Source organism: Rhinichthys klamathensis, unplaced genomic scaffold (assembly GCF_029890125.1).
Source record: "Rhinichthys klamathensis goyatoka isolate OS25496 unplaced genomic scaffold, OSU_Roscu_1.1 h1tg000398l_1, whole genome shotgun sequence".
Classification (NCBI taxonomy): Eukaryota; Metazoa; Chordata; class Actinopteri; order Cypriniformes; family Leuciscidae; genus Rhinichthys; species Rhinichthys klamathensis.
Genome location: NW_026606900.1, coordinates 122,042 through 146,455, shown reverse-complemented (window position 1 = coordinate 146,455; position 24,414 = coordinate 122,042). Strand labels below are relative to the sequence as shown.

The following is a 24,414-nucleotide window of genomic DNA, read 5'->3' as shown; positions in this document are numbered from 1 at the left end:
AACACATTGAATTGAGCACATGTCAAACGTATGTCTGCCACTTTTCTAAAGGCAAATGCCACAATATATTTGTATAGGCTATATTTATTTAACTTTGATGGCACCGTGCAATTAACTGACAGAATTAATGCTATTAAGAATTTGTCATCTGTAAGAATTTACAGAATCTTTTTTATTTCGTGTCATGACAGTGGTTGCTGTTATCGGCTATCATATTAGGCATAATACCATGTTAGCACCGTTTTACCAAGTGGGTAACTATGGTTACCACCACCACCACGGTAAATCTTCGAAAGGACAATAAGCGCGTGGCTCCGGGGCGGGTGGCTCGCGGGTTTATCATAGAACAGTTAACGTTACCCCCCAAACGACTTTCCCGCTGGAAACAGCCTAGACGCTCACATATACTCGCCGTCTTAATATTCTCAAACGGTGCTTTTGATTCTTATGTGAAGGCCGGCTGTGTGGTTATGTGTGTTTCGTGCCTTCACTGCTCGGTGTTCCAGTACCGCGCCCGGATGGAAATGTGTCTTCCGGGGAAAAGCTGCTTTCAGCAAACGAGACACCGAGCACATCGCGCCACACAGCCTGGACATCTGCAGCTTTCAACAGAAGCGTGTGCCTTTCTAAGAACGCAAGCGGTTTGAGACACAGATCTATGGCCAGACCTATGCGTCCCAGAGAGGAGAAGAGCCGTGGAAAATCTGATAGAGACCCGTAAGAGCTCAAACCTCAAATTTTGCTATTTCATTCTGATCTTAGTGCCGTCATTCATGGATGTGCACGCAGAGGCGGGTCCGTTGCACGTGCAGACGGTGGATGAGCCACCGGGAGGCGCCACCGTGACCGTGGATGCCGCACAGTTTCAGGTCCAAACGGTGCTGGGGACCGACGGGGAGTTCAGCGAGGATGACTTGCAGACGGGCGCTGGAGCTCAAACACCGCTGGCTGATCCGATCACAGAGATCGAGAACGAGGATGCTGAGTGTGCAGGGACGGACACACCGGGCGAGGACATCGCGGGGAAAACGGAAACAGTTGGCTCCAGTTGCAGCAACGAGAGCTGCATCCCGACCCCAGGCTGTCGGATCTGCTTTCAGGGAGCCGAGCAGGTGAAGTAGGGCCGTTCATTTCATCCGTCTGCGCTATTTATTGTGGGGCAATGCATGTATGCGTCACACCGACGTCTTTGGTTTTTCCAGGATTCGTGCGCCATTCAGAATTAAATTGAGAATGCCCTAAATTCCTGAATTTGAACCAAGTTTGAATGAAAGTAGGCTAAATGAAAAAGAAGTTTAGCAGATGCTTTTCCAGAGCGACTTATGAGTAACACCTCAAGCAATTCTGTGAAAGTTTTAGGCACGTGAGGGTGTTTTCAAAAATAACGTCATAAATAGATTTTATTTATCAATTACCTTCTATTAACTAAATCAAATCAATATTTGGTGTTATCACTCTGCGTTTAAAACTGCTTTTGTCCAGGCAGGTACACTTGCATTTAGTTTTTCAGGTAGGCCTACATTTGCAGGTCGGTTTCTTCAAGCATCTTGGAGACGGTGCCACATTTCTTCTGGATTGAGTCTGTCTCAGTTTTTAGTCTGTTTCTCCTTAAATGTCTATAGTTTCTTCATGTAATCCCAGACGGACTTGATGTGAGATTAGATCTCCGTTTTTGGAGCATACCTGCTGTTATCAGACTCCTTCATACAAAAATCTCACTGGATTACTAAAATTAATGGCAAAAGGAACATTTGAAAATGTAAACTGATATTTCCTGCTGACACACTACAGAAAAATAAATAAATAACTGATTTAAAACCTTTTCGTGTGTGTGTAAATACTAACGTGCCTAAGACTTTAGCGCAGTAATTTGTATATATATTAACTTTTGTGGACAGGGTGGAAGAGCAGTTTCCCAGAATGCACTACCTGTGTTGAATCTCAGAACTGAATTACAATTCAGTAAATTCCATAGACTGTGGTAAATTCCTTTTCCTATCATTCCAATTCAACTTCAGTTTCAACTTCCTGTGAGGTGTGGCCAATGCAATTCAAATTTAAGCTCATATATTACAACAGAGCCAGTTCTTGAATTCTCGATCCAGATGTCCCATCCTCATGTTGTCCTATACAGGTAACAACATAGCAATTCATAAATACTGTACTTCCAACTGTTGACAAGTGTTAGGACAGTCTGAGTAATATAAACATCTTTTTAATTGATTATGGGCCTACATAATTCATGCAATTATTAGAATATCGGGAATTGATTCGTAATGCTTTAAACAGACAGTGTGGTGGTGTGTGTGTGTTGGTGAGATCCATTAGAATATGTGCTGCTCCATTCATGTCTAATGCTCTTCACTTCCTGCAGCTAATGTGCTTCCTCGAGGCGCCTTGTGTTTGTGTATGTGTGTGTGTAAGTGTGTGCAAAAGTGTTCCACTTTGTTTCAGACTCATTACAGGTCCAAATGAGGATGTTTCTGAAATAATTCATGAATGCACAGATGAATCATTTCCCATCCACTCACTGAGATGAATCTCAGTCATTGTGTATAGTGTTTCATTCACTCAAGATGTTCTCCTCATTTAGACGAAACAGCTCATCTGCCCCATTGTTCATGGCAATGGCAATACTCATCTTCAATGGCACACAATAAAACAGCCATCAATCATCAGCTCAGTCGTCTGTGTTTTATCATTGTGTGTTTTGATTGGCTGATTGTGTGTGTTGGCTGTGATTGGCTGCAGGGGGAGCTGCTGAGCCCGTGCCGCTGTGCTGGTTCTGTTCGGCATGCCCATCAGCAGTGTCTGCTCAAGTGGATCAGTGAGAAGGGCTCCTGGAGCTGTGAACTCTGCAACTACAGATTCAACATCCTGCCTATACATATCAAACCACCACAACAGGTAAGCACATACACAGGGATTTATAATATAGGAGTGTCTATTTACACTAACTCCGCCCACTGACGTCTGGTTGGGTCAGACACAATTATGGAAGACGCTAGATTAGGCGTGTGGCACCTGAGCGCTCTCCCTTTTCCCATCACATATCAAACCGGAAAGGCATTTATTTTCAATAAAAAGGCAGAAAATATTTATAAGTATAAAAAGCATCTAACTACTATTTACACTTATTGCAAAGAAAATATGCTATTTTCACTTAGTGTAAATAGCATCTATTTATGCTGCCTTATGATATATTGGTCAGGACTTCATACTAAGAAATATACTATACTTTAATTCAAAATACTTTTTTAGTTGACAAATTAAAGAATCGCTCAATTGTTATTCAGACGTGCTTTAGTTTCCATTTGATGATGTCACTCTAATTGTGATTCTAATTGTATTTATGTCATTATAAATGTTACATCTTAACAATTGTTATGCCTGTTAAAAAAACATAACATATAACGAATAACGTAAGTCTCGCAAAAGTGTATATCAGTATTTGTTCCAGGTTCATTTTGAATCAAAAAATGATTCATGGTTCAGTACTGGCTCTGAACAATTTACTTACTGATTCAAATGACTAAAGGCCTGTTCACACCAAGAACAATAACTATAAAGATAACCACACTAACATCCACACCAACATTATTATAAGCTTGTGGTGCAGTAATGTCGTCTGCCGCTTTACATGCTGGAGCTCGTTGAAGTCGGATGGATTGTGATTGGCTGTCAATGTTTTTATTGTTCGTCAGCTGGAAATAAGATTTTCAAAAAGTGATTCCTTAGTGTAATTGTCATTATAGTTGTGGTGTGAACTTCACTATTCTTATAGAATTAGATCCATTATTTAAACTTTATAGTTATAATTATCGTCTCTGATGTGAACGCCCCTTAACGAGCGAGTTCACAGTGGTTTTGTGATTCGTTTTGACTGATTCGGTAAAACAAACCAGTCATTTGTTCATGAATCGGACAACATGGCTTGTGCTGTCACCAATGCCACCGACTAGATTCTAAATAATAATAATAATAAAAAAAGATATTTTTGTCACATTTGTGTTTATATTAGTTGCAGTCTGGAGCTCTGACCGGTGACTGTGTTTGTATGTTTTGCCAGTGGCAGACTGTCACCATGACTCTGGTGGAGAAGGTTCAGGTCATCGCAGTGATGCTGGGTGGCATCTTCCTATTGGCCAGTGTTTCGTGGCTGCTGTGGTCAGCACTGAGTCCAGAGGCACTATGGCAACGCAGTGACATCCTGTTCCAGATTTGCTATGGCATGTATGCAGTCATGGACCTTGTGTGTATTGGTGAGACACTAATAGATACACTCAAACCACATTAGTCCTATACAAAGCCTTTTTCTCAAGCTAATATATGCCGATTTTGCGCATGTCCATTTAACTATGGCTGACAAATCAAAAATAATCCCCCAAAAAAAGTAGGGCTGGGCTGACCATGTTGATTAATCGATTTCAATCAATGTTCATTGTGATAAACCAATATTGATTCAAGATCCCAAGATCTTTTAGTCTATTTCAGGTGATGCATCAACAAAACATCAAAACTTATTTTAAAAGTGCCTCCCATCCAGTAACTACAATAAGCTTTGTTACTTTTGAAATGAAACCCGAGAATGTGAATGTTTGAAAGTCTCAGCTTCAAATTCTGTCAATTGTATCACGAAATTAAAACAATAAATACCATTTTGGCACTCTTTAGTTATAGCAGTTATACAACTCACTGAAATGTATCATGACTCATGTAATCCCTCAATCACGGTTTCAACCGTGGAAAGACGTTAATAAAACAACAGCTTGTAAACAATGTCACATTACATTCAATGTCCATAACTCAATATTGTTTAGCAAGAAAAAACTCAAGAGAAGAGCATTTTTATTTTTTATTATTCATATTTTTTACTTATCCTGTTAGTGATATTTAGGCCTGGTTTCACAGACAGGGCTTAGATTAAGCCAGGATTAGGCCTTTAGGTCAATTATATTGTCAAATATAAAAGCCGCCTTATGTGAAATTTAAATGTTTTTGTATACACTTCTGAGTTTTGATTATTATATCTAAAAAAAAAAAACAATTTAATTTAATAGTTTGGTCTTGTTTAGTCACAGCTTTAGTTCAGTTATTTTTTTTCCTCAAGCAAATTTGACGTACTGTACTAAATATTTACAAATTAATCCATATCGAATCACTTTGAAATCAGAATCAAATCATGAAATCTGTCAATAACCAGCCCTACTAAAAAATGTGTGTTTACATGTGCTAATAATACATTTGTGTTTCAGGTCTGATTGTTCATGAAGGTGGAGCTGTGTACAATGTGCTCATGCGCTGGCGGGCCGTTAATCTCTTCTGGGATGTCCAGAACTACGATAAAAGCCGAGACCTGGAGACCACACACAGCCTTCACCGCAACCTGTGGCTGCCTCTCACACACACACACACAGTCTCCAACGCACACTCACAAACCACCCGACTGGAGTCATCACCTCGATGCCCCCTCCACCTCTTCTCCGTGTGCCTGAATGTGACCTCTGACCTCTCCCCACAAGAGCAATGCTCAGGGGAGCATGTCGTCAGGGTCACGTCAGTTTGACATGATATTAACTCTTTCAGGGACCAATCCACTCTCCCTGCACCATCCTGTTGTGGGAGGGGCTAACCAGTGGGAGGGGCCTCAGTGTTGGGAGGAGCCTTACTTGAAAAGCACTTTAGAAGATACACAAACTGATTTAAATTACATATTGAATTGTTACTTCGAGCCTGGAGTTCTGGATCAGCCTTTGAGCATCGAAGTAAGACTACAAAGCACACACACACTTAAAATTATAATGCACACAAAATGTATTACTGCTGTTAGACAAATGAATGTTTCTTTTAAACTAACCTTTTTCGTTCAGGTTTTCAATACTGATTAACTAGTGGCAGTCGCATGGAACTTTCGAATTGGTTGCGAAGCAGCCATTCCTCCCCTTGGTAAAATGGTAAAATATATCCACACAAAACAAACGAGTGCTGATGATACATTTGAACGAAATTCGTTGTAGTTTTTCTAGGGCTAATCAATGTAACCAATTATGTAATAATATAAAATAATTATTTATAACTACCCATTTTACAGAAAGAGTGTTTAAAGAATAACACTTTAGTACAAAAATATTGGTGATTCTTACCTCATGGTTCTAGTTTTGTTTAGGATACATCATACATCATCCAGTCAGGCGGTCATATACAGTTTAGCTGCAAATGTTCAAATACTACATAAAAACAACAACATTGATTTCACGAGGAAGTAGTGGAGAAACGGCATATCAAAAAAGAAAACGTTCAAATAAAATACCAAAAAACGACATGCTTTGATCAAAAACGACATATAGTAGATGAGCACTATATCACAGTGATAACACAATAATCATATACAATGCCAGGTTTATTAGAAAGCTAGATTAGGGAACAAGCTAGAGCACAGGAGCTCATTGCATTACATTGGATTTTTTTTCTTCAGAAATGTGAGTAGTGTTTGGTTGTGTAAAACATGGCACCACAATGCTAGGCTGTTGTGGGTGGTTGGGTGGGCGGTTGCATATGATATAGATGCAAAAGTTCAAATATTTCAACACAAGCTCAAATCGGATCCGAAAATTCTGCATACGCATATATTCGTAATGCCACACAGCTCCCATACTACTCTCCATTGGAAATGAATAATGGTCTGTTGTTTGTCAGAAATAGTAAAAAAAAAAAAAGTGCATTAATTTCACAAGGAAATAGTGGAGAAACCAAGGGATTTCAAAAGTTCAACAAACATTGAGAAAACTTTAACTTTGCAACAATGCATTCTGTTGTAGGCATCTGTGTCAATATGACATTCATATAAGCGAGTCCAGCTCTCATTTTACTCCATTCCCACATGCTTTTAAATGACCCTCAGAAAGATCTTACACATTGTCATCTACCAATGCTTGTGTGTATTACAGCAAAAAACTAAATAGACTGACTTTGGACTATTACTCATGCAAAATTCATCAATTAATGGAGTTGGTGGTTAGATATTGCAGTAAACTGTGTGATGCTGGTAATCATTGTGCCCTTAAGATACCAAACCCTGGCTGAGTGATTTCTGAAGCTACTTGAGACAGATATATATGTAGGAGTGTAATAATTACAAATGTATGTTTTAACATCATAAGCACATTGAAAGCCTTCTTAAAACATCTTAAAAGAAGTCTACATAGAAAATGCAAATACATTCTGCAGATTTTCACACAAAATCTGCACTGAAAAATACTCAAAAGTCTGCTGATTTCATCTGGGCATGCTGTACTTTAGCTCTGGAAACTTGACCAGCGTTCATGATTTGGTGCTAACTGATACAAAAGATTTCATTCAGATGTCTCAGAGGCATCCAAAGTGTTAAATGATGGTTCTGCGCTGCAAAGAGGGAACGTGGATGAACATTTTAATGAATGTAAGAGTCTTTGAATTTTGTTATATTTATTGCCTATAAACTAATGCACAGTAAAGATACAAAATGAGAAAGATTTTCCTGTTGTTTTTAGTGTTTTTATAGGCTTAGAGTAGAAAAATAATAGGACCAGAGGGAGGAAAATCCAATAGTATAATCACAATCTTACAGTTCAACAGAAAAGGTTTATAAAATATACAGCTCCTCAGAATTATATAATATACAATATAAACATTGCACATATAAAACAGACCTAAAGGAAACTCGTGTGTTTGCATATCTGTGTTGGTGTTTTTTTTTAAAGGCACTGGATTGAGTGCAGCTTATTTCGGGGACTGGACTTTCTGCCTGCAGAATTCCAAAGAAATGCAACTGGACTTGATTTAAAATGTTAATACAACATAAAATATGTGGTTTGATGAACAGAAGTGTACATGTGGCACAGTTTTAAGCACAACAACAGAATGTGTGTGGAACATGATAGTGTCTGTTGTGAAAGTGTCTCTGTCTTTGGTTCTTTTGCACTCAGCATTGAAGGGTCACTCTTTTTTTTTGTGATTAAACATTTTGCTGCGTTTATCCTCAAAGGCACATTTAGGAAAAGAGTTTGTCAGGAATGAGAGATCACCAGTTGCTGCCGTGGCTGCTGATGGATTGACAAGTGCTGAAACGTTTCTTCACTATTAGACTGATGTAAGCCTTCATGAGCTTTGCGATGTCCATCACCTACAGAGACAATCAAATTGAGGAAACCAGTGTTATTTTAATATCATTGATAAATTATTATAGTTTTTCATGAATATTCTGAATTAGATTTTATTTATATATTTTACACTTTTATTTTATTTTTGTTAAATAGTTAGTAATTGTGTTGTTCTTATTTGTTTTTCTTTAAATATGTCTATATAGTTTTAATAAATATTTATTTCAGGTTTAGTTTTAGTTATTTAAGTTATACCAAATGAAAATGAGAAATAAAATGAAATAATTAATGTTAACGTTTATTTTATTTCCTTTTTTTATTTTATGTTTTTTACAAGTTTTTTATTAAACTAAAACATGGTTATTCAGGCCTTCATAATGACATACCAAAAACAAAAATGATGTAAATGTGAGGAGCGTTTTCCTGTGAAAAACTTGCTATCACAATGCTTGATAAGTGGCAATGGTGGACAGTAATGAGGCATTATTACTCTAATACTGTACTTAAGTACATTTGTCAAGTATCTATTCAAGCATTAAGTTTGGGAAAAATTCACTCCAGCAAATCAATGCATTATATCTTACTTTTTATTCAACTACAATGTCAAAGTAAGGAACTAAAGACTCGCTTTGGCCCTGTTTACACCAGGTATTAAGATGCGTTTCGATCGATCGGATCACAAGGAGACGAGGGAGATGCATTCCAGTTTACACCTGGTGTTTTAATCTCTTTTGTCCACTTTCAAACACTTCTGTCCTGATTTCTTCGAGGGGAGGGTCTATGGGCGGGTAAATGTATGGACCTTTTCTCATCTTTCGATCCAATGGATGAAATAAGCTGGCACAATTTACATATGAACTACACTGGAGATGAAAAAAAAAAATGAAAAAAAAAAACACACGGAGAGCATCAGCTTTCGATTCTGCTCTGAAACCGGCAAGACCAGCCGAACGCTGTGAGTGCGTGTTAGAAATCAGGAATGGTGAGAGAACATTGTGCTTGGTACGTTCAAACCAAATTTAGGTCTTTAGCCGACAAAGTTTAAATCCCGTCTATTTAATTGGCTAGAACTAAAAACTGATGAGTTAAATGTTTGAATTGTTCAGAGTGAGTCTTGAGTTAACAACTCAGAATAAATTGGGTCTAAACTGAAATGATCCTTAAATGTGTGGAAGAGCGATAATTAAGTTACTATAAATAACAAATGTTAGTGTTGTGTATTGTAGAAGCATGGGAAACAGTTTGTACCATGATAGTGTTGAAGAGCAGCTCTCGTCCCTCCACGCTGATCTTGTAGATGTTTGGCTGCGGTGCACCAAAGGACAGAATGACCTCGTAGAGAAACACCTCCAGAGGCCACGCCTCCCCGCGCTTGTACACGCACACCCCCTTACGACTCACGCCCAACCACAGCTCTCCAGGATACACACCGTCGACACACTGATGCACAGAGAGAATATAGTCAGCGACACTCCTGGCTGATTATGTGAGTGTCAGTGTACTGGTTTGACCTACATTATGAGGAACCAAAATTCTTATATTGTAGTGTGTATTCAGGTTTCAGGCCACGCCCCCTACATTATAAGGACACCCCAATGTACACATACTAAATTATTTTTTATTAAAAATGTAAAAATGCTGAAAGTTTTCTGTGATGGGTAGGTGTACCAACATGTGTGTGTGTTCTCACCTCCACATCAAAAAGGGTGGAGCCATATCCCTGCCATTCCTTGATGAGACCCATGTACTTTTTCATGGCTTGGTCCTGCTCCATCCCCTGCAGTTTACGCCATTTCTCCACCAAACAGCTTCTCAGCCCCGCCTTCTCGTCTTGCAGCCATGCATCTATGGCCCCAGGCTCCTCCCCTTGGCGCTGTCGCCCCAGTGTCCCTCGGAAGCTCCGCCTCAGCGTGCCTTCCAGGAAACTACCTCTCTTTCTGTCTGTGGACGGTGTGGCAGATGCAAAGCACCGAGCGGACTGCTGTACTCGAGCACGCAGACGGGCCATGGGGAACACCTGCTCCAACTCAGGCAAGACACTCTGCGTAGAGAAGTCTCCCAACAAATACTGCAGCCGAAGAGCAGCCAGAAACTGCAAAGTCTCTTCTGGGGCAGGATACTGACCCCTAATGACAGCTTCATGAGCCTGTGAGAGAGAGAGAGAGAGAGAGAGAAAAAGATTGAAATATTTGTGAAATATAATGAAAACATTTACAGTGAAGAAATTGCCTTGAAAATCTTTCGTTTTTGGCTTGAACGTCAATAGATTTATTATTAAAAAACTGTAAATGAATGATTGAGTGTGTATTTGTGTGTGACCAACAGAATAGAAGACTATGTTATGACATATGATCTTAAAAAATGTGGTACTCTAGATGTGAGATTCTGAAAACAGTGAGACAATGCATTTGTTTGCATGTGCACAATACATAGACCAAAAATCAGGCTATATATCGACCTTTAAAGCCACTTTTTTTGTAATGATTACACAATGCTTTCAGCTGCCACATTAATGTAATTTTCTCTGCAATTATTTGTAAATGTGATTAAATAATACATATAAATGTATACATATTTAAGTGATTGGCAGCCCTGTTATTTATGTATTTTAAGGCCAGATATTAAACTGAAATCAGACCTGCTCAAACATGAATGCAAACTCCACACTGTCAGCAGGAACGGTCTCAGGTTCTGAGAAACAGAAAAGCTTGAAATAAAACTTCCAGCCCTCTCCTTCCTGTTCTTTATCTGCCAACCTGAATGAAAGAAATATAGAGAGTGAATGAATAATATCACAACATTTTTTCCCACATAATGAAAATAACAATAAAATGTGCTTTTAACAATAATTTCTTTGGTAATATGATGCATAAAATCTTATTGTACCGGGCGGAAATCACACCAGCTGACTAAAGACCTACTCTTTTTTTTTCAGCCAATCAGAAAACACTCTCTGCCTCATGTATTTATGTTTTCTCAAATATCTTTATAGGGCAGCACCTTTAAATCATTTAAATCTTCAGATTAAGTGTTCTATATTGATGGTTTTAATAGTTTACGGTTTGTATTAATAAAAAAAGAATACACAATTTATATTTATATAATATATATACTTTTTTTAATTTAAATATAAAAATGTAAATAAATATAACATTTTAAGGTATGTGATTCAAGGTGAGACTCACTTCTCAAACTTAGCGAGGACGTCGGCCACCACAGTCCTGCACTCTATGGCTCGGTCTGTGATGTCATTATGTTCAAACAAAGCGAACATGTTCTTACAGTCGTCCATGGAGAGACCCTTCAGCAGCTTCTCAACCACCTAGACACACACACACATATAGTTAATGTGGGTCTGAAGCTCACATGTATATGTGTGTGGATGTGTTTTTGTGTTGTGTACCTCTCCTGCAGTTGTGTGTGAGTTAATGGTGATTTTGCAGGACCCGCCACCATGGCAGTAAACTGTCGATGTCATTTCCTGTCTGCTCAGTATGGCCCTCAGCTCCTCCTGTGAAGGAACGTATTCGCGGCCACGCACGTGCCGCAAGGCGTCTTGGGAGAATACAGCATACCGTTCCATCTCGGTGCCTGGGTACAGCTCTCGTGTCCTGAGTAGAAAATCAGTCACAATTTATTTTTAATTTATTAAGACAAAACAATATAAAATTGTCATATATTATTCAACTATTTATTGGTTACTGTAGTATTGGCCCTAATTTTAATATCCTATCCTATTTGCCAAAGTTTTACACAAATTATGATTTAAAAATGCAAAATAAATTATTTCCACTTAATTTGACACCCTTCACCGAATGAAACATGCAATGTAATGAAGTCATGTGACACTGTTGTGGACTACTGTTCGATTTCAGATTTAGCGTTTTTGTTTCACAAACTATTTTTATAAAATGGCCTGCAATAAATAGTATATACACACTACTGATAAAAAGTTTGGGGTCAGGAAGATTTTTTTAAAAGAAATCACTTGCGCTCACCAGGCCTGCATTTATTTGAGCGAAACTCAAGTAAAACCAGTAATACTGTGAAATATTTTGGTAATATAAAATACCTGTTTTCTATGTAAATATAATTTAAAATGTAATTTATTCCTTTGATGCGAAGTTGAATATTCAGCATCATTACTCCAGTCTTCAGTGTCACATGATCCTTCAGAAATCTTTCTAATATGCTGATTTGGTGCTCAAGAAACATATCTTATTATTATGATACATTTTTCAGGATTCTTTAATGAATAGAAAGTTCTTTAACATTATAAAGGATCAATTTAATGCATCTTGCTACTGAATGGTAGTGTACTGTGCAGTAAGCAAGTATTGATCTTAAATGATCTAATTTATCTCCTTTTTAACCCCATGGCATTCTGACAAGACAAAATACTCCAAACACAAGCCCACATGCTCACTGACCTTTTCAAGTGAAATTTCAGGTATTTGAGAACACTTCTGGAGGCGGGGCTAAATGTGCAGCACATGCAGGCTATGACTCGCCAGCCACTAATGTGTGCGGGGCCAGCAGGCTTCGGGTGGTGTGCTGTCTGTTTGATAAGCTGGCAGAAGAGCTCGTCTCTTAGGGGTCGTAGGTCATGCGCCGTCTGCAGGAGCCCCTGGATGTGAGGGATGGGACTGGCTTCGGCCTCTAGCTGATGAAGAACATTGAAGATCTTGAGGGCCTCAGCCTGCAGCGTGCCGTAATTTCTCCCTTTGTCAGCTAAAACATGAATATACAGAGTGATTATTATTGTTAGGGTGTATTAGAACATATATGTCAAGTCACATTTATTTATATAGCGTTTATATAGCGCTTTATACAATACAGAGAGTTTCAAAGAAGCTTCACAGTAATAAACAGGAAAATAACAGTGTCCATGTTGCAAAGTTCAATCATTTCAAACCTCAATTTCAGCAAATATACAGCTCTACAGAAGACAGTGTCAATGTTGATTCAGTTCAGTTCAATAACAGTGAATGTTCATTAGTTATGAATCAAACTCAGTTCAACTATAAAAAAGCTCTACAGAAGATAGTAGTGACATGATTCAGCTAAAGTCAGTTCAATGTTGATTCAGTTCAGCTCAATAAGTGTTCAAGTTGCAGAGTTCATCAATAATGGAAAAAAAAAATGATTCAACTATAAAGCAGCTCTGTAGAAGACAATTATCATTATCTAGCTCAAATTAGTTAAAGTTTTGTTCTCATCCAGTAGTTTCAGTTTAGTCAAATGGATAATAATACTGAATATTAAGTGTATTTTAAATGTGTGTGTGTGTGTTTCACTCACAGCTGAGCTGTGCATCTCCATAGGGTAAAGGCAGGAGGGCTGTATGTAGAGGGTGGTGTGTGTATCGCAGTATTGGGTTCCTCTTGTAGATCTGCTCCACCACCTCTGAATTCAGACAGTTCTCCTGAAAACAAACAATAACAACAGCATTTCAATAAAATGATGTTAAAAAATATAAATGCAAACTGTGGATTGGTTGGTGATCAAGCTCACATCTTTTGGGACTGTCCCATCATAACTTTTGGAAGGACATTAAGGACATTTTGGAAAATCTACTAAAAGTGAACATCTCTTTTGACTCCCAAACTTTTTTACTGGATATCTTTCTAGACAATCTTTCTCAAGACCAAGCATTTCTTCTCCATCTCCTCTTAATGACGGCAAGGAAAATGATAACAATCTGTTGGTTAAAACCTGAGCCACCCACCGTTATGCAATGGATACAAAAGATAAGACAAGTTTATTTAATGGAACGGTTGACAGCACAACTACAATTAAAAACCTCAGTTTTTGAAAGAAGATGGGGTCCTGTTATTGACTTTTTGAAATAGGACATAAGCCTATGCCTTAAATTGTTTATGTTATTGATTGTAAATAATGTATGAAGCCCAGTTCAGGACAATGTTCATGTTCTTCTTTTTGTTTTTTGTTCTTTTTTTCTTTTGTTTTGTGTGTGTAGACACAATAAAGTAAAAAAACAAAAACATAAATGCATATGCACTTGTGTGCGTGTTACCTTGATGTCCTGTATAAGTTGCTGTGTGTGTGTATCCATGAGCGGTTTGCTGTCGATGCCGGTCTGTACAGCGCTGGCCCATCGACTGGCCTCCGTCTGCAGCTTAGAGTACAGCCTGTATGAATGCTTACGACCAAACACGCTCACGTTCCAGTAGCCTAGAAGCACACGCATATAGAGTCTGAAAAAGATGTAAATGTTTGTTGGTATATACTCTACTGTTTATGCGCATGCAGGTGTGTGTTTACCGGTCTCTTTGAAGACTCTCTCATCGGGAACGATCACAGAGCAGAGGCTGTTAAGCACTAAAGAGCCCAGTTTAAGAGCGTTTCTCTCTGAGCTTTTATAATAATCCACAGAATTGTGAGTCAGCACAAACCAGCGCTTCTTCAGCTTAAGATTCCCACGACTGCTGCCCCGAATCTCTTTATACAACCAACCTGGAAACCAAAACAGAGAAAGAAACAGACAGAGAGAGATTTGACATATTTTCACATACAGTATGTAAAAATTCAGTTTGTAGTTGAAGGTATCCTAACATGGTGGTGTTGATTTGAAAGTGAACATTATAACAATTAATTGTGGTCTAAGTCATCTTTTCTCTTCACTCTTTATTTGTCCAAACACTAAATAACCATCTTCAAAAACTAACCATGAAGTATGTAATACATATTACGTATAATTAATATTAATTTATATAATTAATGTTCCATATCAAATCAATTAGGGTCATTCTGTGTGTCAACTCAACTAGAGGTCCCCAGCTCAAATTTTTAATTTTGTTCATATTTCTTTCTGAAGAAAGACAAAAATAAATCGTAATATTATTAATCAAAATATTAATCCACTATTTTGTAGGATATCTTTAATACAGACATGCAAACTTTGGGGGGAAAAACACAAAAAGTGCAAAAAATGTTTTGAATGTGTAATGTCACCATTGGCATATAATGCAACAAGGATTGCTTAGGTCAATAGATTTTACTAATAGGCCTACCTATCTATGAGAAAAGTCATTTTCACCCACCTGTAATTTGGATCTAAATCTCAGGTGAAAATTGTCATTTTGACCCCCCTCCACAAAATAGTGGATTACTCGGTAAATACAAATCCATTGCATTTATTAATTTGGTTGATTTGGCATGACCCAATAATGAAATGAATTTGTATATTAAGCATTCCAAAAAGCATACAATGTGTCAAATTCTTAAATAATCAGAATACAAAAAAAAAAATCCTGTTATTATCTAACAAAACACCTATAAAGTTTTTCGTTCCTCCAGCTTTACTCTGATTCTATGACTGACTAGGAAGAGTGATGAAACATCCCCATACAATGAGAAATAACTAATGTAAAGTATTAAATGTACAAATAATCTACAGACAATCCATTAACAACTGAGCATGGCTTTTGATTTGTGCGAGCAGGTGACCTCTCACCCCTGATGATGAACTCCTGTCCTTGCACACGTGTATCTCCTTTCGTGCGTTGGAGCAATGTAATCCAGTGATGCATTTCTTCTGCTGACTCAGCCATGCAATGCAGAACACGATGGGCAGTAATAATAACAAAGGCATTTGGCCTGGATAGAGAGAAAATGCAAAAACATTTTAAATATTTTATTGTCTACATGATAACGCAAATGTGTTGTTTTTCTCAGAGAAAAAATAAAATGGTTATTGTGAAATTAGGTTTAAACATTTACATAAATTTCGCAGATGCCTTTATCCAAAGCCTTATTACAAATGAGGAACATTACAAACTGTGATAGAGTCAACATATACAGTACATAGTACACAAGTTCAGTAAAAAAAAAAGAGAATGAGACTAAAATAAGTCACAATGTGAAATATAAATTCATAATTACAAAATGTTGCAACTGAGAAAGTCACAATTGTTAGATATAAAGTCGCAATTATAAGAAATTAGTTTTCAAAAATGTAAAAAATAAATGAAAAAATAGTATATAATATAATAATCTAAGATATATTATATATATAATGTAAAATAATAGCAATATTTAAAGAAAGGTCAATAATACAAGTGCAGATCACCAATGCACTAAACTGCCTTTTAAAGTTTTTGTTTCAAAAGCAACAAGACAGAAAGAGAGGACAGTGTGTGTGTTTACCTTTCTGGGTTGTCCGAGGCGCATACAGAATCAATCATTCCCACATCCAATGTGCCCTATGAAAAACACAAACATCTTTTCTAAATATCTTATGAATTGTCCAGGTAAACCCGCCGTTGTGATGACCAAATTTATCCAAAAAGACAGTAATACCAGATTATAAATTATAAATTAAATTATGTTTTCTGAAAATGTAAAAATGCAGAGAGATTTCTGTGAGGGATGTGTTTAGGGTTAATGGATAGATTATACAGTTTGTACAGAATAAAAATCATTATGTCTATGAAAAGTCCCCATAATACGTGTGTGTGTGTGTGTGTGTGTGTGTGTGTGTGTGTGTGTGTGTGTGTGTGTGTTTAATACTTACCACAGCATTCTGAGGATTTGCTTGTTCATCATGCATCTCTCGAATTTCCTGTTCTGTCGACATGTGTACCTGACTTAACACGCTAAACCAATGACTGCACACAACACACAAAGAATAATTAAAAAACCTCAGTTCGATGGTTTTACATATTTACTAAGTAAGCATCAAGGCTGAAAGCACACAGGATTAAAAAACACAAAAAATAACCACACTTACCTGGAATCTTCTGCAGTTTCTCCAACAAGGTGGTATGTTCTTCCTGGCATAACAATGTCAATCCCATTCTCCTTCCCTGTTACATCAATAATCTCTCTAATAAAACAACACAAAAAGAACAACAGGTCAAGTCACCTTCATTTATATAGAGCTTCATACATTACAGATTGTTTCAAAGCAGCTTTACAGTTACAAAGAGGAAAGTAATGATCAATGATGCAAACAGAATTAAACATTTGCTATAAAGCAGCTCTAAAAAAAGACAACAGTGTCATTATTCAGCTAAATCCAGTTCAGTGTAGATTCGAGAGAAAGATAAATAAACAAATACATTTTGTTGTCTTTTTGCGGTATTTGTATTTGTATGTGCTATTAGTATTTTTGATTGATAGGTTAAGCCCTTTAAAAGTGTCAAGAATAATGAGGCAATAGAGAATGACCATTGCTCTCCAGATCTAGTGTCACACTGATTGTGACTGAACCTGAAACCTTTGTGTTCTGTACTTCCTGAGGTCTTACTTAGCTTCGTGCATGTCCAGCATGCCTTTCATCCGCTCCTCTGTGTCGTTCTCGTAGTAGATGAGTTTGCTCTGTCGCAGGACGAACCAGCGGCGTCTCCAGTTGCGACGAGAGAGTGTGGAGGATCCTCCGCCCTTCTTCAGCAGCCAGCCCTGTTTGAGCGCCTCTTGTCTGCTCCTGAACCACAGAAATGTTTCATCCTTGAGCACACACCAGCGACGCTTCCAGGAGTTCAACAGGCCACCTGCAACACACATCCAGGCACATTCAAGCTATTAAAAGTCATAAAATATGTCTCTTCCAAGCAAATTCAATTTTTGTCCTAATCAGATACGGCTGCCACAAATAGTTATGGTTAAGATTTTCTTAAGATTTTCTGATTGGTCAAAATTCTGCTCTACAAACATTAAACAATTTTAGAGTAAATTTAAACTTACATTTCCAAAAAGGTATCAAGTAAAAAAAAAACAAAAAAAACAAGCAGCACACCTATAGCTGAAATAAGCTACAAAACTAAGTCTGAATTGAGATTGAACCTTTAAGTTACCTTCAGAAATATTTGGAAAAGAAGAAAAAGTGATATCAATTTCATTACACTGTCTTGCAAGCATGTAATTAAACAAACAATAATAAAGAGGTGTTGAGAGAAGAGTTGGCAGGCTATTTACCTTTAATATAAAGGAAGCTGTGGAAGTAGGGTAGAGTGACACAACTATAGACAGAATCCCGCCGGTAAGATGATTCATCGTCGGTGTCAAACCTTTCAAAGTCATCTTCACTGTCCTCAAACTGATGGAAAGAAACAGGGATACACAATCAGCAATTACATGTAAACAACCATTAACAGCAAATGCTTTTAAAATCATGAAATGACATGCACAACTCTTTCTCCTTCAGTAATGTTAAGTACGCAACCATTCAAAAGTTTGGGGTGAGTAAGATTCTTTAATGTTTTTGAAAGAAGTCTCCTATATTTACCATGAGATTTATTTAATGAAAAAAAAAAAAAGTAGAATGATAAAACAGAATGAATGATAAAATAGAATGAAACAGCAATATTGGGAAATATTATTACAATTTAAAATAACTTTTTTCTATTTATTTTAAAATATAATTTATTATTGTGATGAAAAGCTGAATTACAGCAGCCATTACTTCAGTTTTCAGTGTCACATGATCCTTCAGAAATCATTCTAATATGCGGATTTGGTTTGGATTATTTGATAAACGGAAATTCATGCCTTTCATGTGCCCATTAACCGACATCAGAGCACCATGAACATGCAAATGTGTTGTTAAATGACAATAATGTTTGGGAAACCCTGCTCAAAAAAACTTGAATCTTTTAATGAATCTGATTCATCAACCATGCAGAAAGTGTATGTAAAACTCACTGAAGATTGTGGCCCGTCTGAGCTGAAGCGGTACGCCCCTGAGCTGACACTGGTGCTGGTTGTAAAGGAGCTGCGATGGTCACGTGACCAGTGGTCATTGTGAGGTGGGAGGCTGGGAGGTCGCATGATGAGGCCTCCATCATAATCATCTGCATCATAATCTGAATCTTCATCGGGAGGTATTAGCTCCGCCTCTTCTTCCTGAACAGCGTGAGAGTAGGTGGAGCCACTGCTTGAGGGTGGAGCATGATAGGCTGAGGGCATGATGATAAGCGGGGCTAAGGGCGGGGGCATGCGGTCATTAGCATAAGGATCCTCCTCAGAGGAATCATCGCTGGTGCGGATTCCACTGGTGCGCTGGCCGTCTGAGTGGCCGTGCTCGCTGGGATTAGGCGAGTCTTTAAACCCGTCATCCACTCCCAGACCTTCATCCACCTCATCTTCCTCACCTCTGGCTACCCCCTGCTGTGAGCCACTGGATCCCCCCAGCGAGCTCTCGATGTTACGCACGCACTCGTCGATCTCATCGAAGTTGAGCGATGTGAGGAACTGCTGCGCAGCCTTGCAGGCCTCTTCTTCCAGCCTGCGCAGCTCCTGATCCCGCAGCCACTGCAGACGATGCAACGAATGCGTGGTTAGACTCTGCTCCTGAGCCTCTTTCTGTCGCCGCAGGCCTTCAATCTCACGCTCCAAACGCAAGATCTCCTCCACCTGTGATGCCTGGTTTGTTTCACCTTCGTACACCTTGTCAAACACCTGCTCCGCCAGTGATTTCTCTTCTACTGGGCTCTCAGGAGGGCCATTCTCAAATGGGCTACTCTCAGGTACAATACTGTTCACTGGTGTGGTACTCTCAGGTAATACATTTTTCACTTCTTCCTTTAATCTTCGAGCCTCCTCTGCCTGCATAGAAAAGACTGCGTTACCCAACATGCAATATAAACAGAATGTCACTTGATTGGGTTGTTTTGAATTCTGCTTTAAAACAAAACTAAAAACTAAAGTGGATGGATGGATGGATGGATCTTAATAGATTTTGATAGATTTTTTCCACTAACCGCTTGTGCCAGGAGCTCCAATTCCATGCACTGTCTCTCTCTGACAAATACAAAGCATTACAAGAAGATCAGAAACTAACATTATAAACACAAACATAGGTATAATAATACAGGCAATTGTCCCACCTCTCTAGTGCCTCCTGTTCTTCTCTTCGTCTCGTTTCCTCTTCTTCCCTCTTCCTCTTCTCCTCTAGAAGGTGAATGTAGAGCTGTCGTGCCCTTTGCCCTCTGAGCCTCTTCTGTAGGGTGATGGTGGCCCAGCGCATTGTCTGGAAGCGCCGGCGCCAAAACAGTGCACGGTAGTTTTTCTGAATGACAACAATGCACTGTAACAGCCGCCTGTATTGCAACCTATAACCAACAGAGGGCAGAGAGAGAAACAGAGGGAGTACATTAGAGTTGACACCGAGCGAGCGTGAGTAAGTTTATGTGCATTTGCATGTGTAAGTGTGTTTACCGTGCTCTATAACCCAATATATGAGCTTGGATAATTGAAGCCGCTTTGAGCACTTCTGTTTCTCTTTGTTTCTCTAACCGCAGCTCCAAACTCTCTCTCATAAACACCTACAAAAACACAACCAATGAAAAGCCATCATTTACACCAGATCCACCAATCATGATGGATCTAGAGTATAAAACCAATAAATTATTAGGTTTAGATCCAAGCATCTTTCAAACTGCTCTACTTTCACAAAAGCTTGCACCAAATTTTTCCAATTGCTTATGCACCACCCTATTTTAGGTTAAAATTTACATGAACGGAGAGAATGGGAGAGCGTATATCTTAGGTTACCTGTTAACTTCGGTTATCAAAGTGATGATTAAATTGTGTTGTGAAGAACTTTCCAAAAGTATTTTATGTCAGCTACCAACACAGTCACACATTTCAAAGAACATGATGTTTCTCACCTTGGTTTTTCCCAGCTGCCATTCAGCACTGCTGTTGTCATAGATCTGCAGCAGAAGGAAGCACCGCCCCTTGATGTCATCTGATGAAGCCACGCCCCTCATCAACACATAGTACCTGGCAAAAACAAAATAAAACAGTATTGTGAACCACCTTTGCAGGACAGTTCAATCAAAGTCAGTTAACACTGTGAACCCTTTTATTTTAATGGGGACAGAACAATGCAAAATTATGATACTGTGATGTATTTTAGACAAATCCAATTCCGCTTATATCAAACTGACAATCTTTCCGCAGCCTAAAAATGGATCTTACTTTTATACGCCAATATTGCATTCAACTCTGTGTCCATGTATACACTATATGATTACCATTCAAAGATGCAGGAAATGCAGTAAAAACAGAAAGCAAGCAGTAATAGCACAATGTTAATTCTGGGTGTCAAACAGCGCGAGTTTTGTGAATAAGACGCATTCTATTAAAAGTGTTATTTGCATAGAAAGGAGGACTGTTTGGACTGAAAAGAATGACAATGACTTAATTTAACTATGCCTAAAGAGGTGTAGAAAAAACTTAAACTTTAAATAAAAATCCCCTTTGCATTTTCATTTAATAAAAATGATGGAATGGAACATTTTCAGAATTAATCATTTTTCAGTAGGAATATGCGAGTTTATAGTTTTTGGGGCACAAACCTGGAACAGAAATCATTGAACGTTCTCCTGACTGGGAACCCAGAACGTCTGATTTTAACCGTCTCCAACATCCCAGAATATCTCAGCTGGTTGAGGACTACTGACTGCTCAAACTGATCGGGCATCTGCGAAAGAGAGTGACAGAGACATTTTAAAAATTTACATCACCACATTTGCTGCATTTAAAAACTTGTTTCAGCTTCAGACTGAAAAGTTAGAGGTCTTAAATCTAAATTAGCTGAATTAATTCCGCTTTCAAATATAGACTGGTTGAGTTTTGAGTGGATTCATTCTTCAGACACACTAAGTGGGCCATCATCACCCCCTCTCCCCCTGACCTCCGACCCTGTGTGGGGGTGAGGTCGGAAACGGGGCGCTGTGATCCCCGCTTCTAAATGTCATCTCTGTGGAAGGAGGAATGAACCAGAAGGACTGGCGAATGAAAGTGAGATGAAGAGATGAGTGGTGAATGAGCACTGTGAGAGGAAGGTCAATACCAACACACACACTCACACTCACACAATCATTCATTATAGTTAGAGGCACATTAACATACTGATACATGCAGCACAAGTCACAGAAAGCAGACAGGATCAATGTCAGAGTACTTCATGGGGGGGAGGGACAAAGTCTCTCTTTAATTGTCTCCCAGCAAAACAAATACTAGCTACATATTACATATATTAAAAGGATAGTTCACTCAAAACTGACAATTCTGTCTTCATTTATTTATCAGCATATTGTTCCAAAATCTGTATGACTTTCTTTCTAAAGTGGGACACAAAATAAGATATTCTGAAAAATGTATCAGTGTTTGTGCACATACAATGAAAGTTGTCAAGGTATGGGCAAAACCAGTCATCAAAATATCTCTGTTCTACAGAAGAAAGAAAGTCACAGGTTTGGAACGACACAAATAAATGATGACAGAATTGTCATTTTTTGGGGTGAACTACCCCTTTAGGAATCAAACCATGAGAACATAGCAAAACGTTTTCATAAATCTGTTCTTTAATAAGCAAAAGCTTCTTAATTATCCGACAGGTAAACAGATAGACAGCAGTCAGACATCTGGAAAAACTCTCAGCATCTGTCTAAACACCACTATATCAGTTCTGTTCTTCTACATCAACAATGTAACTGGCTATTGACTAAACGTTTAGTTTAATAATATATGAACTCGTCTCTTACTGTACAGAAAAGTGTCCTTTCTCATCCTGTGACCGTCAGCAGCTCTGAGTGAGTGTATGTTCACAACAATCCAGAGATCAACTGGTCAGCTCACACACACATACACACCCCCCAACCCCTTCGCTCTCATTCACACACTGCTGGTTACCATGGAGATCAGACCCATGCTGGGCTAATTTGTGCTCAAGGGGGGAGGGGGGTGTTGGAGGGAAATGCATTGTGGGTAAAAAAGGGGCAGAAGCCACCCCAGCTGTTTACATTCAAATAAAGTGGGGAGACAGTGGATAGAGAGACATAGACATACAGCTGAAATGAACTTGACAGAAAGACAGACATACAGACAAATATATAGATGTCATACATAATTGTACATTAAAATTAATTAATTAATTCATTAGCTGTTTATAATAATCTATTTTTAGTGAAGAATATTTTAATTTGTAATTCATTTTAAATATTTATATAGATAAAACAGATAAATTAATATATGTCATATGTTTTTGTAAATTAGATAATTAAAAAAAATGATATACATTTTAGTTAATCATTTAATTGTTTTTACAATAATAAGTCAAGTCAAATTTAGAGAAAAAAGAAAGAAAAACATAAGGAAAACGAAAATTCAAATCTAGTCAAAGAAAATAAAGAAAATTGACATCTGTTTGATTTCACTTGTATTTTCTTGAGGAATGATTTTTAAATATTTAATTTTGGATATAAGCAGACAAACATGTTACACATAAGTAGCTGTAAATTATTTAGTTTTATTAAGTCATCGTGTTAGTTTTAACTGATATAATAAATATTCTACATTATTAATTATTACATTATTTGTTAGCTTTCTCTTTTGCTTTTTTACATTTTATATATACTATATACTAGTGCCTTCTGCACGAGGCAACTGCATATTGATTTACTTCAGCATAGATTTGTTTATGCCCGATCTGAAAGCGACAGAAGAATGGAACAGAATTGATGTGTCCCATTAACACATCAATTCTGCACTGACCTCAAACAACTGAACAAAGAGGTACTACCATACACAAAACACACATGTAGTCTGACATCTGCTGTAGAGTTAATAGGCAGTCTGCTGAATGGCCTCGGGTCCAATGCAGTCGGAATAGAAAAGTGTGCAGAGCATGTGTCTGTGTCTCTCAAAGGAGTCTTATATCTCCACACTGAGTTTATGATCCGTCACTACTGAATGAAAACACACAGAGATATACAGCCATATACAGAATCGCCATCTGATAGTGTGTGTGTCTAATTGGTGTGTTTGTATTAGATGTCTGCACTTGAAGCCGGCCCATAAACGTGACCAGATCCGACTGGCATTCTCAAAATAAACAAATCAACTCTGAAGTGATAATCTAATTTAATTTCAAACCTGAACCCAACATAAACCCAATGTTATACAAACTGACACAAAGTAAGACATCTAATGTTCATATGTTTGTGTCTGTGACACATACCTTGCTATTGTTGGGTTTAATGCAGCGTACAAAGAATGGATTGGAGGCACTAAGGGTGGACATCAGGGAGTGCAATGAATTCTGGGTAGATAGAAATAAATCATCTGTTACAAATTGTTTAAAACGTTTTATACCAAATGCACTTACTAGGGGTTCCACAGACAAGGCTTAAGCTAGTCCTGGGCTAAAATGCATGTTTTAGCTGTGTTAACTGAAAGCAACTTACTCTGACATTTCTTAAAATATGTCAGTGCCATTGTTGTGTCTCAAGATTCACTCCAGTAA

The 24,414-nt window shown here is 38.1% G+C and overlaps 2 protein-coding genes across 2 annotated transcripts in view; one reads left to right on the top strand and one right to left on the bottom strand.

The window, feature by feature from the left end:
- The first annotated feature begins 435 nt into the window (after nt 1-435).
- marchf11 (membrane-associated ring finger (C3HC4) 11) lies at nt 436-5,858 on the top strand. Its single transcript, XM_056234562.1, has 4 exons — nt 436-1,112; nt 2,752-2,907; nt 4,070-4,262; nt 5,256-5,858. Exons 1-4 carry the CDS (start codon nt 774-776, stop codon nt 5,564-5,566), a joined length of 999 nt encoding a protein of 332 aa, XP_056090537.1. The 5' UTR covers nt 436-773; the 3' UTR covers nt 5,567-5,858.
- A 1,589-nt stretch (nt 5,859-7,447) lies between these two features.
- Nucleotides 7,448-24,414, bottom strand: part of myo10 (myosin X) — a 45,383-nt gene continuing 28,416 nt past the window's right edge. The window contains exons 19-41 of the mRNA XM_056234532.1: nt 24,130-24,210; nt 21,464-21,588; nt 20,771-20,885; nt 20,319-20,425; nt 19,988-20,212; nt 19,862-19,901; nt 18,804-19,706; nt 18,078-18,198; nt 17,410-17,653; nt 16,891-16,986; nt 16,675-16,768; nt 16,308-16,363; nt 15,616-15,758; nt 14,424-14,615; nt 14,176-14,333; nt 13,440-13,563; nt 12,569-12,869; nt 11,542-11,749; nt 11,324-11,460; nt 10,777-10,894; nt 9,829-10,284; nt 9,387-9,578; nt 7,448-8,161 (exon numbers count right to left, since the gene is read on the bottom strand). Coding sequence (XP_056090507.1) covers nt 8,060-8,161; nt 9,387-9,578; nt 9,829-10,284; nt 10,777-10,894; nt 11,324-11,460; nt 11,542-11,749; nt 12,569-12,869; nt 13,440-13,563; nt 14,176-14,333; nt 14,424-14,615; nt 15,616-15,758; nt 16,308-16,363; nt 16,675-16,768; nt 16,891-16,986; nt 17,410-17,653; nt 18,078-18,198; nt 18,804-19,706; nt 19,862-19,901; nt 19,988-20,212; nt 20,319-20,425; nt 20,771-20,885; nt 21,464-21,588; nt 24,130-24,210 — 4,338 coding nt within the window. The 3' untranslated portion in view covers nt 7,448-8,059. The remainder of the gene's footprint in view (nt 8,162-9,386; nt 9,579-9,828; nt 10,285-10,776; nt 10,895-11,323; nt 11,461-11,541; nt 11,750-12,568; nt 12,870-13,439; nt 13,564-14,175; nt 14,334-14,423; nt 14,616-15,615; nt 15,759-16,307; nt 16,364-16,674; nt 16,769-16,890; nt 16,987-17,409; nt 17,654-18,077; nt 18,199-18,803; nt 19,707-19,861; nt 19,902-19,987; nt 20,213-20,318; nt 20,426-20,770; nt 20,886-21,463; nt 21,589-24,129; nt 24,211-24,414) is intronic.